This window comes from Podarcis bocagei, assembly GCF_964188305.1.
Source record: "Podarcis bocagei genome assembly, chromosome: 3".
NCBI lineage: Eukaryota > Metazoa > Chordata > Lepidosauria > Squamata > Lacertidae > Podarcis > Podarcis bocagei.
The window spans coordinates 61,463,903-61,479,433 of NC_138127.1; the positions used below are offsets into that span (position 1 = coordinate 61,463,903).

At 45.0% G+C, this 15,531-nt stretch overlaps 1 protein-coding gene across 3 annotated transcripts; it reads left to right on the forward strand.

Moving 5' to 3' along the window:
- Positions 1-6: 6 nt before the first annotated feature.
- TAF5L (TATA-box binding protein associated factor 5 like) lies at positions 7-15,072 on the forward strand. 3 transcript variants are annotated; one of them, XM_081188250.1, is made up of 6 exons: positions 7-512; positions 2,753-2,897; positions 6,450-6,554; positions 7,302-8,026; positions 12,835-13,636; positions 14,857-15,072. In XM_081188250.1, exons 2-5 carry the CDS (start codon positions 2,756-2,758, stop codon positions 13,633-13,635), a joined length of 1,773 nt encoding a protein of 590 aa, XP_081044376.1. In that variant the 5' UTR covers positions 7-512; positions 2,753-2,755; the 3' UTR covers position 13,636; positions 14,857-15,072. The 3 variants fall into 3 exon arrangements, with proteins under 3 accessions (XP_081044376.1, XP_081044377.1, XP_081044375.1); XM_081188251.1 differs by lacking the exon at positions 14,857-15,072 and adding an exon at positions 1,903-2,010 and having other exon boundaries at positions 12,835-14,788; XM_081188249.1 differs by lacking the exon at positions 14,857-15,072 and having other exon boundaries at positions 8-512; positions 12,835-14,788.
- The last annotated feature ends 459 nt before the right edge of the window (positions 15,073-15,531 follow it).

Sequence of the window (15,531 nt, forward strand, 5' to 3'; positions counted from 1 at the left end):
TCACCTTTCCCCGAACCAGCGAGTTGCCGGAGCCAGAGAGCGAGAGCGAAAAGAGCTCCGCAGGCGTAACTAGCCGAGCGCCGACAGGGCCAGCCTCCCTATTGGCTGGCAGGCCGCGCCTGCGCGTTCGCCTTCCTCCCCCGGCCCCGCTCTCCTCCTTCTCTGTGTCAGTGCCGTCAGTCATGGAGCGGCTCCTTCGAGCCGCGGCGGCAGCAGCAGGAGCAGCGGCGGCGGCGGCAATAACAGGAGCAACCCCAGCGCTAGCGGCCCGGGACGCCCAAGGCAGCCTCCTTGGCGGAAGACCCAGCAGCGAGGAGGTGCTGCAGGCGCGCGCGCCGGGGTCCGCACGAGCGGCGGCGGCGGCGGCGTCTCGCGCCACTGGGAGCAAGTGACTGACGGCGCGAGCCCAGGAATTCCGTCTCGTGCCTGCACTGGGAGTCGCTCAAACGCACAGGCACGCGCGCGCGCATACGCAGCGCCTCTCTCTCTCTTCCTCTGCCTGCGATGCTTCAGTGAGTGCTTCTTTCAACCCCCCCCCCACCGGCCCCACTTCCCCGGCATGCAGCAACAAACAGCGGCGGCTCCTTTTCCCGGGCGGGTGGAGCGGCAGGACGGGCTACGCCAAGTGTGGCGCGCGGAAGGGCCCTCCCTGGGTGGAGGCGTCGTCGTCGTCTTCTCTCCTCTCCACCCCCCATCCCCACGCCGCTTCTGCCTTTCCCCATACAGCTGCCGGCACGAAGACCTTAGGCTCCATCTGCCTCGGTGCATCCTTCCTCCACAGCTTCCCATTCGCCTCCCTTCTCCCCCCCTGGTAGAAATGTGAAGAGCGGGGTTGGAGCCGAATGCAGCCTGGATGGGGTAAAGTTTGGAGCGAAGGGGGACTTCGAGTTCTTGAAACGCGTGGGTCCGTTTTAGAGTGAGGCGTCCTGTAGTGAGTTACTCTGAATAGTTTTAGTTTGCTTTACCGCTGTGGCATCGATTGGATATCAGTGCTATACAGGCTAATACACAAGGTAGTTTGGTCCATGAGAATTTAAAAAAAGAAAAAGAAATCCCAAATGTTACAAGCTTTCAAGTTCTCCAGAATTTTTCATCAGGCTGGATAAGCAAGATATATCCATCCTTTCCATGCAGAGTTTACAAATGAAATATCTATGTACTGCAGCAATTATCAGCAGTGGTTATAGCAACTATGGTATACTGTATGAGCAAATGTTGTGCCACCTTTGAAAGTACACAATTGAAACATTTTAAAAATACAGCTGGTATTATACCATATCTCTGAAGGAGAATGTCAGTCATTGCTGACTTGTCTCTGATAGTAATCAGAATTATAACTCACTTGGTTGCATATACACACTTTGGTGGACAAAGATTTTTGTTTTACATTTCCAAAATTGCATGTATTTTTCAAATCCTCAAAGGGAACAGACTGTATTTTCTTAATTATTGCAAATTCAGCCTAAAATCTCTTTTGCCTTTGTAGGGGCGTGTTGAAGGCATAATTATACCTCTCATGGGGTTTCTTCTCCTCCCCTGTCCCCCCATAAGTAATACAGTTGGTAGAGTAGTAAATCATTTGTGTGGAACCAAAGTGAACATCAGAATTCTGCAGATTAATTGATTTTGCATGAAAAGCTTCAAGGAACCACATAATGGTGATGCTTTTAAAATACATTGGGAAGATCAACTAGTAGTAGTAAAAAAGGGGGGAGAGATGAGTTCGATTGAAGTTATTTCATTGGAACTTCAGCTTTGTTCAGTATTTTACGAGCTATTACTTGAAATCAGATTTGCTCCCAATGGGGCTAACAAACCCTTAGCATTTCTGTGTTTTCCTCTTTTACATTAGAAGCATGATCCAAATGTACATATGTAATGCAGATGCCTTTCTGAAATTAGGTAGGTTTGGGTCTGTTGTGCTTCGATGGGATGCTGCCTTGATCTTCCTAAAGAAAATGCAAGATATGCATGTAATAAATCACTGTGAGTGAGCAGGGATTTTAGCAGGTAACAAACACCCAGAATGCTTTTCTATTTCACTTACACACTTTTTTGACTTTTACTCTGTGCCTTTCTACCATGCTTGAGGCAAAAGTTAAGGTTCTACACTAATATTCCATTCAACAGGAATGACTGCTGTTATGCACTATTAGGTATAAAGGTGGGGCAGAGTGTCAAATAAAATAATGATCTGGAAATAGAAACCTTTAAGCAAGCTGACCTTTGACAGCTAACTAGTAAAAGTGAAACAAAACTGAAACTAATTTTTGATTTTTCATATGTTTGACAGAGAAAATAGTATTAAGAATTAAGAGTAGAATTTTATAAAATCACATTTGATTATTAACTGCAGTACACTAATCACTCGTAGGGTTCTATGCAGGATGGCGTAGTGCCTCTCCAGTGGGCTTAAGTGTAAAATATTTAAAAACACTGCTGTTGTGCTTGGGAGTAAAAATAGGAAAAGTGAAGGAGAACGGCAGCCATTAGAACCCTGAAGTTGTCACTGATGAAACATGCACCATTTTCACCTAAACCTCTGCAATCCTAAAAGAACCTCAGTCCTTGCAAACTTCTGTGCTTTGATGCTTTATGATCTGAGTGATAAGCTGATAGATATTTCATTGAATAAGTAAGGTGTGCATTTTCTACTGTATCAGCTTTTGGAATGCGTAATGAGTGTCAGTTTCCCACAGGTTTCTCATTCAACAACCATGTTTTAAGAAATGTGCTTCCTTTTCTTTTGGAGGTCATGAAACGTGTACGCACAGAGCAGATTCAGATGGCAGCTTCCTGCTACCTGAAACGCAGGCAGTATGTGGACTCGGAAGGTCCTCTGAAACAAGGGCTTCGCTTATGCCAGACTGCAGAAGAAATGGCAGCTAATCTAACAGGTACCAACTCAAGTTTCTTAATGAGTTTATTGCAGGTGTCGCCAGCATGCTGCCCTCCAGATATTATTGGATTACAAACCTATCATTCTTAAAATTTGTCCTTGTTGGCGGAGCTGTAGTCCAACAACATTGGTCGGGCACCCTGCTGGCTACTTCTGGTTTATAGTAAAGTGCAAATCTCTACTTACTAAAGAGTGAAACTTCTAAGCAATCAATTGGGGACAGACTGAAGCATGAATGGCTTCATGATACTGTAACTCCCACTTGTGACCAAAGGCTGGGAAGCAAATAAGCAAGCAAGGAGGTGATCTGGCAATTTACCAAATAAGACAAATCAAAATGAAATGTACAGCAGGAATGCTGCCATTTCCAAATATTTTGAAATGATTTGGCTGCCAAATATGTTTGGGAAGTGTTTTTAACGGACAAATTATGTTAAAGTAAGTAAATTTGGGTTGGGGTTTTTAAGGAGAACGGCCTTTTCACTGAGATGAAGCTAAAATTCTCTAGCTCATCTCTGCCAAGACGAGAACTATAACTGCTAACTAATGAATTCAACTTTTATATATAGAACTCTACAGCCCTGACACTTTTTTGTGGTTCTAGATGTTTTACAATAAGCATCAGAGCAATGTGTCATTTTTATCGGGGGGGGGGGGGGTTCGACTAATTGAAAGCCCAGTTAAAGTTAATCAATTCAGGGGAGACCCACAGAGACATAACTGAAATGTTATATTTAATAGTTATATTTAATGTTATATTTAATAGTTATATTTAATACAAATAACTTTAGAGGTACCTAATACCACAAATGTAATACACAGAATGTAGCATTAAAGCGCTAAGGCTGCAATTCTATAACCATGTTCCATAGAACTCAATGAGGCCTACTTCTGAGCAGACCAGCATATGATTGCACTGTTGGTCTGGTAATTCAGGATTCTGACATTCTATAGAAGTAGGTTCTCATACTGCTTCCTTCTTGGGAGATATGCTGAACTGTGTATTATATTTCCATGAAAGAAATGCCCAACCAGCTGCCTCTTCATCACATGAGGCTTGGGCATAGTGCTTTGGAATCACTGTTAGCATATGTGTTCATCCAGAAAACCCATTTACTTCATTTGTTTCCTGTGCATCTAATGAAATAAATCACAAAAACTGTAAATCTGGACACTGTTTTTCTTGAAGCAATTTGAGGATTTGGTACAAATCAGAGGATCAAATAAGGACAATCTTTTCTTGTTTAACACACACACAAAGATTGCTTCATTAATAGGCCTATATTCACCTAAATATTATAGAATTGTGGCAAAGAGTGGGAGCTATATGAATGCTACCTTCTTGCACCAAATCATGTTCTATGGTTAAGTTCCAGAACCAGCTTTTGATGCACTTTATTCATTGCATTAGTTTTCCAGGTCTTAGGCCAAAACTGTAACAAATAAAGGTAAAGGGAACCAGTCGTGACGAACTCGGGGGTTGCGGTGCTGATCTCGCTTTATTGGCCGAGGGAGCCAGCGTACAGCTTCCAGGTCATGTGGCCAGCATGACTAAGCCGCTTCTGGTGAACCAGAGAAGCACATGGAAACGCCGTTTACCTTCCCACCGGAGCAGTACCTATTTATCTACTTGCACTTTGACGTGCTTTTGAACTGCTAGGTTGGCAGCAGCAGGGACGAGCAACGGGAGCTCACCCTGTCATGGGGATTCGAACCGCCGACCTTCTGATCGGCAAGCCCTAGGCTCTGTTGTTTAGACCACAGCGCCACCCGCAGAAGCATTAATGCAGGGGTGAGGAGCCTGTGACCCTCCAAATGGGATTCCAGCTCCCATCAGCCCTAGCCAATATGTCCCAACATCAGGGATCATGGGGGTTGTAGTTCAGTAGCATGTGGAAGGCCCCATGTTCTCCTCCACTGAATTTTTGTATTCATGAGGGAAATTAAAGGGATAAATGAAAAAGGAATGTGGGTGATATAGAAGCAAAAGACCTAACTTCAGCTAAAAAAGAAGTACGTAGACAGTTGGATAATTCTGATCACATGGACAAAGTTACTTATTACCTTTTTTCTAGCAAATTATTGAATACAGTGGTACCTCCAGTTGTGAATGGGATCCGTTCCGCAGGTCCAGCCACATCCAGAGGAATTCACAACCGGGGGTGTCACTTCTGCGCGTGTGCATGGCACGTAGAGCACTTCTGCACATGTGCGCATGGCGAAACCCGCAAAAATACTTCCGGGTTTGCTGCGTTCATATCCTGAAAAATACACACACCATCTAGAGGTACCACTTTATTTACCTCTAGGAGGAGGGGCTGTCTCTCCCTGTTTTAACTCATGAAAGAATGAGTTTTTAAAACTAAGACAGTCTTTTAAATCTCATTTATTATTTTACTTACGAGGTAAATTCTGTCAGGCCATGCGAAATGTTGGCTATATTGATGCGAATTGTAAAATACTAACTGATTTAATGAATAAAATTCTCAGATTCTAAAATGTAGTACCAAGTTACTTGTAGCAGGCTCACTGGTAATACGCTTTGAGTCTTTTCCATTCTTGCCAGCTTTTAAGTAGCTTTGCCTCAAAAGTTCGCTTCAGAATCCTTTAGATCCCTAGAATGCTTATGACTTAACAGTGAAATCAATAACTACTCCAGACCTCTAAAGCTTAAGTGACTTGCGGTGGTGCTGGACTACTACGATTGCTGAGAACTTGAATACAATGAAAAAAGGTGCAAGTGTGGGGAAAACATCACAATCATGAGAAGTATTCTGTGCAAGATTTATTTATTTTTTTAAGAGTAGGAAGGTCTGATTCATGGCAGTCAGTGGCTTTGTATGTTTGATTTCTCCATAATCAAAAACTTTCTCTTTGCTGGACTTACGAGTGAACAAAGTCTGAAATAAAGTGTTTTTTTGAAGTGATGTCAGGTGATACAAAATCTCTGTGGCATTGGTTTGTGATTTCACCTACAGGTAATGAATTCACTCCTGTCGCAGCAAAATGCAAGTAGAATGGCAACATATTCACTTGTATCCCCATTTCCAGTGTATATTTAAAAGGGAAGATATTTGACTAGAAATGCCTTTGTCACAAGCATAAAATATTTGAGCAGCTGTAGCCCTATTGCTTGTGGTATTGAGATGAACAAGTGGTTCATCTCCATCATTCACTGATGGAGGAATAATACTTAACATAATAAAATCCTGCTGGATAAAACCAATAACCCATCTAGTCCAGCATTCTGTTCTCGCACTGGCCAACAAGATGTCTATGGGAGGGAAGGAGGCAAGCAGTACTAGCCTGCTTCAGTGACTTCACAAATCTTGTCTTGAATGTAAAAGTTAATATATGTGCAGCAAGTGTAGGATTACTTTTGGTCATTTAGCACAAACATTTTGTTTGCTCTAATGATGTAGGTGATTTGGCACTTTTTAAACACTTATCTGTCAATTGTGTGTTTCAATGTGAGAACAATTGGTGTGTTGTATTGCAGCTTCCAGTGCTTTATAGAAACTATTTTTAAAACCTTTGTTTGTTCCCTTAGTTCAGTCTGAATCAGGTAGTGCCAACATTATCTCTGCTGCACCCTGCCTAGCAGAGCCACAACAATATGAAGTACAGTTTGGGCGATTACGCAACTTTCTTACAGGTGAGTTTCATAAACATATGTGCCATATCTCCCCTGACCCTCACTGGGTCTTTTCAAATGGCTTTTGCGTCATCATTTGTGAAGCTACAAATTCTGCATCCTTGGTGCATGTAAGAATGGGAGAGAGGCTCCCATTTTGTAAATATAATGCCTGAAGTTCACCCTAATGAATGGGTTATGCTGGCCCTGATGGTTATTCCTGAATAGAGTCAGAAAATGGCTCAAGGAAGGTGGCCGAATGGGGTATGGTAGTTTTACATATGACATGGAATAATATATTCAGATGTATCTTGAAATTACCATTGGGATTCACTTTGGCCAAAAAGCAGAAAACAAGCAAGCCAGTACAAAAAAGAAGGAGAGCATAGCATGTTATGGTACTTCCCAAACTGCTGGTCTGTGTGTTTTCCTCCACTCCCAGGTCAACACCATGTCCCTAAATGTGTGTGTTCCTAAATGATGCATTAACAGAAATGGGCTAGTTGCATTCTAAAGCTCTTCTTTGATGGACAGCCCCATGCCTAATTAAAAATGAAGTATGGCTTAGCAAAACAAATGCGGGTTTTTAGGACTTTCAGAGCAGCTGGATATCCTTTGATGAGGTGAAAATTGCACTGAATGGCATGCAATGTGCATTTTTAAAACACAGAAAGAGAGGCCACAAGTGCCTTTAGAATATGTTTTATCTTGCTTTTATAAAAATATCTGCTGAGAAAGTGAACCCTCTCTCTCTTTCCATATGTTTAGATTCAGATTCCCAGCACAGCCATGAAGTGATGCCTCTTCTGTATCCCCTCTTTGTCTACCTCCATCTTAACATGGTCCAAAATGGCCTGAAGAGCACAGTGGACAGCTTCTATAGTCGCTTTCATGGGATGTTCTTGCAGGATGCCAGCCAAAAAGAGATCATTGAGCAGCTACAGACCACACTAACCATGCAAGACATCCTATCCAACTTCCAGCTCCGGGCATTTCTAGACAACAAATACATCATCCGCCTTCAAGAAGACAGCTACAACTTCCTCCTTCGCTACCTCCAGAGTGACGATAACAATGCTCTTTGCAAAGTCCTCTCCTTGCACATTCACTTAGATGTGCAGCCAGCCAAGAGAATGGACTACCAGCTGTATGGTAGTGGTGGCTCTTCACGCAGTGAGAGCAATGGCCTGGAGCCCACCGACATGCCTGCTTCCATCCTGCAAAACGAGGCAGCCCTGGACATCCTGCAGGATAGCATTAAGAGAGTCAAAGATGGACCGCCCTCGCTCACCACCATCTGTTTCTATGCGTTCTATAACACTGAACAGTTGCTGAACACTGCAGAGATCTCGCCAGATAGCAAGCTGCTTGCAGCTGGCTTTGACAATTCCTGTGTAAAGCTGTGGAGCTTGCGGTCCAAGAAGCTGAAATCTGAGCCCCATCTGGTAGATGTCTCCCGAATCCACCTGGCTTGTGATATCTTGGATGAGGAGGTCAGAGTATCTTGCTATCAGTATACGTTTGGATGGAGTTGGTTTATGTTCTTATTGCAATGATTTTTTACATGAGAGCTCCTCAAAGCTTGCTGTAGCCTCCAGCCAGGGAAAAAACACCACCTCCTTCTGCCCATCAGCTGTAACTGCTAGGTGAAAGTGATAAGAAGCAACAACTTTTGCTGGGTAAAGATTCAGGCAAGGGTTAGTCGCTATTCTTTGTTGCGCTGATTGCAATGTGACAGATCAGCCCTTTGTTGCTTCTTACCATTAGAATCATAGCTGTCAACGTTTCCCTTTTTTTAAGGGAAATTCTCTTATTCCAAATAGGATTACTCGCAAGAAGAGGGAAAAGTTGACAGCTATGATTAGAATGAACATGTATTTACGTCTTTGATAGGAATTGTCAGGGCCTTCCTATGGACAGCTGCTTCATCCTTAATGCACGTACATTAATGCACCCTGACTTCCAAGGTGTGTAATCATGGGGTTCAAACTGCATGAGGCAAGGAGAAAACTGCATGTAAGTGCATATAAGCCTCTAATGAAAGCTAATGGATGCTATAAGTGATAGGGCAGGGATAAACCACATTTTTTTGTTTCCTGCCAGCAGGTCAAAAGGTGGAGTGGCCCGGCTTTTTAACTTTGGCTTCCTATAGCCATTTGTGGTTTTTTTAAAAAAAAAAACAGTTCTCTCCCATTGCTCCCAGGCAGAGGAATGTGAACTGTGGCCCATTTGATACCTTGGCTTAATGCAGATTGTGAACCCCTTGTGTAATTACCGTTTTCTCCAACTGCTGCTGTCCTACAGTTTCTCCTCCCTAAATCCAGAGATTCACTGTGCAATTGATGTAGCATTTGGATTTTCAAAGCATAGGAGTCTCCAATTCTATGGAAGGGGAAAGTGTGGGACAGCCGTAGTTTGGAGGAGACCACCGCATGGACAAAGGGCAAGTAAATTCTACTTACTGTAGATGCATTGCAGTTAATAGACCTATGTTGGCAGTGTCCATTAATTTCAGTGGTTCTGCTCTGAGGATTACTAGCTTTGGGTAAACCCCCAATTTTCCTCCCTTCTTGGAACATGTTAGCAGAATAGAAGGGCTTTGGATCCTATTATTATTATTATTATTATTATTATTATTATTATTATTAACAATAATTATTTATACCCTGCCAATCTGATTGGGTTTCCCCATCCGCTCTGAGTGGCTATAGGTTCACATCTTCAACCAGCATGTCTGTGTGCTGTTTCAACATAAAAAAAACAAACGGGTTGGGGGGGCTGCTTAATGCAAGCAGAGGTAGGAGGCTTGTTCAGTTAGATTTCTCTCTCCAAGAGTAGTTCCCCCAGTCCACTGCTGGAGTCAAAAATCTATATGATTCTGTGGCCCCTGAGAAACCCTCCCAAATATTATATGCTACTGGGCTTCCAGTTGGTATAACAACGTGTTCATATTCTGTAGTACAGTACAGGCAACCCCCAATTAGCACAGGGATTGCATTCCAAGTCATCATGTGCAATAGCGGAGCACGCATAAGTCTGCTACACCCCACTCCATCCTCTTTTCTGGCCACTTCCTGGTCGCTGTGATGCGTTTCTGCACAGTTGTTTGCACTGAAGAAAGTTGTTTTTGCAACCTAGTTTGAATAGGGATTTTGTGTGTGTGTTTGGGGGGGGGGGGAGAGAGAGAGAGACAGAGAGATTTTTTCCTTTTGATCAGTAGGGAGTACATTTCTAAAATTATAATTAGAATGCAGTGACTGCAGTCAAGTTAAGACTTTATCATTTTTAACAGATTTATCATCTTGCACCTTTCTAATTTTTAAATGATACAGCATTATAAAATAACAAACAATAGTATTATAAATTTAAACCATTAACTCTAAAGCTAAGAAAAATAACTGGGCCACAGTAACTATAGAAGACAGAGACGCTCAGTGTTTGGTGATAAGTAGTTTTTCCACCAGTTGTACAGTATCTGCTGTTTTGAAAAATCACTGAAAGTAAAGGGATATTTTATTTCACCCTGACTGCTGCAAAGCTTTGGATAGCTGGTGCTTTCACTACTTACAAATCTTATTCTGAAAAGATGAAACTGCAGAAACATTAAGTAAATAACATTTTTCTGCCATAGTATTTCCAGCCTGAATCTACAGGCAAAGATACGGGATTCAAACCTATTGCCATTTTGAATGTAATTTAATGCCTATTCATCCAGCTGCTAATTTAATCCAGAAGCAGAATATTAGTTGCTTACTGCTTTTTGTACACAGTTCTCAGTGAATACCAGCTGCAGCTTTTGTGGATGGAGTAAGAAGGCTGCAGCAATTGGAGATGTCTCTTAGAAAAGTTTTTAAAAACATTTTTAGAGCAACAGCGCTGGTGGTAAAACTACTATAACCACTGATTTTAGTTGCTGCTGCAGTTGTTCACGGGTTTGGGGACCCCATTAATACCTAAGGGGAGGTTTCAGATCCTAGACTGCTTGTATAATAAGCAGGACTGCAAGCCTTCCATTGTCCATTAAAATATTAATTGGGTCTTATCTGGTCCTGTTCCTTCTTTTCTGCAGACTGGGAACAGTGTAGAGCAGTCCCAGAAATTTTGCCACTTTTGGTTAGTTTTGTTATAAAAGCAACTACTAAGATGGTGGGTGGGTCGTGGCAGAGTTGGCAGGGACCAGCAGCCAATGGTTCACAGAGTGGCACCAGTCTACAATCCACCAATTTTAGTGGCACTGATTTGCACTGCTGTTAATTTTAACTGGTATCTTTTGCCATCTATACCATCTTGCAGTAAGTTTGCCCTTCATTACTTGCAATAGAATATTTACCATCTTGGGTAAATAGGTACAGTGGTACCCCGCAAGACGAATGCCTCGCAAGACGGAAAACCCGCAAGACGAAAGGGTTTTCTGTTTTGGAGGCGCTTCGCAAGACGAATTTCCCTATGGGCTTGCATCGCAAGACGAAAGCCCATAGGGAAATGCTGGCGGTCGGGAGCAAAGACTTTCGCCCACAGCCGGCCTTCAGAAGAGGACCTCTTCTGAAGGCCGGCGGGGGGCAAAAGTCTTTGCTCCCCCCGCCTGCCTTCCCCCCCGCCTGCCCCGGGCAATCTTAAAATGCTGGCGGGCGGGAGCAAAGCGTTCGCTGCCGACCCCCAGCATTTTAAAATCTCCAAGGGACAGCAGAGAAGTCTCTGTCCCGGGGAGATTTTAAAATGCTGGGGGTCGGGAGTGTTCGCTGCCGACCCCCAGCATTTTAAAACGCTGTTCCGAAGCGGGGGGCGGGAACATCTGCCCCAGCCGCCCCACTTCGGAACGATGTTCCGAAGGGGGGAGGTGGGGCGGGAACAGCTGCCCCAGCCGCGCCACTTCGGAACGATGTTCCGAAGGGGGGAGGGGGGCGGGAACAGCTGCCCCATCCGCCCCACTTCGGAACGATGTTCCGAAGGGGGGAGGGGGGGCGGGAACAGCTGCCCCAGCCGCGCCACTTCGGAACGATGTTCCGAAGGGGGGAGGGGGGGCGGGAACAGCTGCCCCATCCGCCCTACTTCGGAACGATGTTCCGAAGGGGGGAGGTGGGGCGGGAACAGCTGCCCCATCCGCCCCACTTCGGAACGATGTTCCGAAGTGGGGAGGGGGGGCGGGAACAGCTGCCCCATCCGCGCCACTTCGGAACGATGTTCCGAAGGGGGGAGGTGGGGCGGGAACAGCTGCCCCATCCGCCCCACTTCGGAACGATGTTCCGAAGGGGGGAGGGGGGCGGGAACAGCTGCCCCAGCCGCCCCACTTCGGAACGATGTTCCGAAGGGGGGAGGTGGGGCGGGAACAGCTGCCCCAGCCGCCCCACTTCGGAACGATGTTCCGAAGGGGGGAGGGGGGCGGGAACATCTGCCCCATCCGCCCCACTTCGGAACGATGTTCCGAAGGGGGGAGGGGGGGCGGGAACAGCTGCCCCATCCGCCCCACTTCGGAACGATGTTCCGAAGAGGGGAGGTGGGGCGGGAACAGCTGCCCCATCCGCCCCACTTCGGAACGCTGTTCCGAAGTGGGGAGGTGGGGCGGGAACAGCTGCCCCAGCCGCCCCACTTCGGAACGATGTTCCGAAGGGGGGAGGGGGGCGGGAACAGCTGCCCCAGCTGCCGGGCTTCGTAGCGCTGCTGCGAAGCCGGGCGGGGGGGTGGGAACACCTTCTGAAGGCGGGCAGGGGGCAAAAGTCTTTGCTCCCCCCTGCCTGCCTTCCCAGGGGCTTTTAAATCGCCCCGGACAGCGGAGAAGTCCTCCGCTGTCCGGGGCGATTTTAAAATGCCGCCCGCCAGCATTTTAAGATCGCCCGGACAGCGGAGAAGTCCTCCGCTGTCCCAAGGTTTTTTAAAATGCTGGGGGTGGTAAGAAAAGCCCTTGTCCCCCCCCCCCAGCCTTCAGAAGAGGTCCGGGGACTGACTGTCCCCGGACCTGGTCTGAAGGTGGTTTCCCTAGGAACGCATTAATTGATTTTCAATGCATTCCTATGGGAAACCGTGCATCGCAAGACGAAAAACCCGCAAGACGAAGAGAATTGCGGAACGAATTAATTTCGTCTTGCGAGGCACCACTGTAGTCCTAAACATCTAAATATTGCAATTCCAATTTGTTTCCTATTCTATAGTTTGCTGCTGCCCTTAAAGCTGGTGAAGTCTTGGGGGTCCCAGAAATTTTCCATCTGTTGACTTGTATGTTCTTATTGCTGCTCTTGAGTGTAGATCTCAAATGTTCACCAATATGTCATCTGAACAGATTTGACTTCTTTATTCCTCCTTGCAGGGTGAAGATGACGATAATAATGTGGGAACAGAAATGAAGATACTAAGAGGGCACTGCGGACCAGTGTATAGCACAAGGTTCCTGTCGGACAGTTCAGGACTGCTGTCATGTTCCGAAGACACATCCATCCGATACTGGGACCTTGGATGTTTCACAAACACTGTGTTGTACCAAGGGCACGCCTACCCTGTGTGGGATCTGGACATTAGTCCTTGTAGCTTGTACTTTGCCAGCGGCTCCCATGACCGCACAGGAAGACTCTGGTCATTTGATCGGACGTACCCACTGAGGATATATGCAGGCCATTTGGCAGACGTGGACTGCATTAAGTTTCACCCCAATTCTAACTACTTGGCAACAGGATCCACAGATAAAACAGTGCGTCTCTGGAGCACACAGCAAGGAAACACAGTGCGCTTGTTTACAGGTCACCGGGGTCCTGTGTTGTCGCTTGCGTTTTCTCCAAATGGTAAGTATTTGGCTTCAGCAGGTGAAGACCAGCGGTTAAAGCTGTGGGACCTGGCATCTGGCACGCTTTACAAAGAACTAAGAGGGCACACGGATAATATCACCAGCCTTACTTTCAGTCCGGACAGTAGCTTGATTGCTTCTGCATCAATGGATAATTCTGTTCGGGTTTGGGATATTCGAAACACTTACTGCAATGCTCCCATCGATGGTTCTTCCAGTGAACTGGTTGGTGTATATACCGGACAGATAAATAATGTACTGAGTGTACAGTTCATGGCCTGTAACCTCCTTTTAGTGACTGGAATTGCACAAGAGAATCAGGAACATTAACCTTTTTTTAAAAAGAAAAAGAAAAAAATGGGTGTGTTGTTGAAATCCAGAGTCTATTATAAACTAAGATTATATATAATTGACTGTGAAAAAAAATGTTTTCTTTCCCATTGGTGGACATGTCCAGAATGATGGAAATACTGTACTTGAAGATGTCTTGTATTGTTGCAAAAAAAAAAAAAGATAGGAAAGGGAGAACAACAGGAGAACTTCACTGCAAGGGCAGGAAGCTATTGGGGGTGGGTGGGAACCAGCTACACATAATATTTTTCTGAAGGGATAGCCAAAACTCAGTCCAAGCAACTCAGATCATTGACTTGAATGTGTTGCAATTAATGGGCATGTCCTGCTTAACTGTTACCGGGAGTTTATATGTCTGTCTTTTAGCTATTCAGCTCCACCTACTTACTTCCCCACCAAAGTTTCTGTGGCACAAGAATCTTTACCGTCATCTTGGAAAGAAAAATGTATTTTGTTATAGGGTTGCTCCCAAACATAAGTAACATTAAAATAATGTTTAAAATAACATTGAGGCAGGCTTCCAGCTTGCTAATATAAAAGGCATAGTATTTTTATTTTTATCGTTGAATTATAAAAACGTGATTTGAATGTGACAGTGGCTGCAAAAAGATGCAATTTGGATTTGGTATCTTCCATTAGATATAATGTTTTTAGCTCTTTCTTGATCAGAAATTTCTGGGTTTCCCCCCCAAATCTGGTTGCACTGTGACGGTGATGCAGAATACTAGATGGCTGGGGTGATAACTACTAGCTTGCCTTCCGAAAAGAACTAGCAAAATATGGCTATAGTAGCATGTTTGGACTCCTAATAGAAAGGGACACATTTCACCTCACCAAAAATACTTTCTGCAGATAAATATGGGCAAAGGTGTGCAGACGATGTGAAAAAAATAGTATTACTAAATTATTAATTGTGAGAAGATGCAGCTTTGCCAACTTCCAATGTTTTCCACTGATTACTGAACTATTAAGTTGTTTCATGAAGTTTTCATACAAGTGTGTGAGCATGCAAAACCTGGGGTTGGAGAAAGCATACTCTTAAATTTTGTCATTCTAAGAAGACTGAATATTTCTGCTTTCCGGAAAGAGATTTTGTATTTTTGTTTTTTTCTATTAAAGCATTTAGTTTAAAGAGGTTTAGTATCTCTGTGTGGAACTGAATGGGCTTTAGACTTCCATAAACAGATAAAAAGTTTTTATCTTGTGGGTTGCACCTGTCTGCTGCATGAGCCAGGCAGGTGAGCTCTCCTGCAGGTGCATGATACTGATGTTCTCAGTCCCCTGGGTTTTTACAGAAGCAGTGTCTGTCTACAGGCTGAAGCATAATTTAAATAGTAGGTAAGTGCTACTCTTAACACATGAATGTGTTAGAGCCAGACATTCAGTTCCATTTCTTACAATGTTAAAACCAAGTTCTCAGTGATAGGTACCGTATTTTTCGCCCTATAGGACGCACCTTTTCCTCTCCAAAAATGAAGGGGAAATCTGGGTGCGTCCTATGGGGCGAATGCAGGCTTTCGCTGAAGCTTGGAGAGCGAGAGGGGTCGGTGCGCACCAACCCCTCTCGCTCTCCAGGCTTCAGGAAGACATCCGCAGCCTAGGCAGCCTTGCGGGAGTTCCCGCAGGGCTGTCTAGGCCAGTGTTTTTCAACCACTGTTCCGCAGCACACTAGTGTGCCGCGAGATGTTGCCTGGTGTGCTGTGGGAAAAATTGAAAAATTCGAAAGATTTTTTTAAAAAAATGACTGTGTCCACCCTATTTTCCATCCGTCCTGGGTGGGGATCAGATCGGATGGGATCGGATGAGAGCGGACAGGCGGTTCCCCATAGAGAGCAGCGGGGCTCTGACATCTCCCTCTCCGCACACAGTGGTGGT

Coding starts and splice junctions, on each gene's coding strand:
- TAF5L (XM_081188250.1), top strand. CDS start 2,756: ATGAAACGTGTACGCACAGAGCAGATTCAGATGGCAGCTTCCTGCTAC. Junction 6,555..7,301: donor ATTACGCAACTTTCTTACAG/GTGAGTTTCATA, acceptor CCATATGTTTAG/ATTCAGATTCCCAGCACAGC. Junction 8,027..12,834: donor GTGATATCTTGGATGAGGAG/GTCAGAGTATCT, acceptor TCCTCCTTGCAG/GGTGAAGATGACGATAATAA.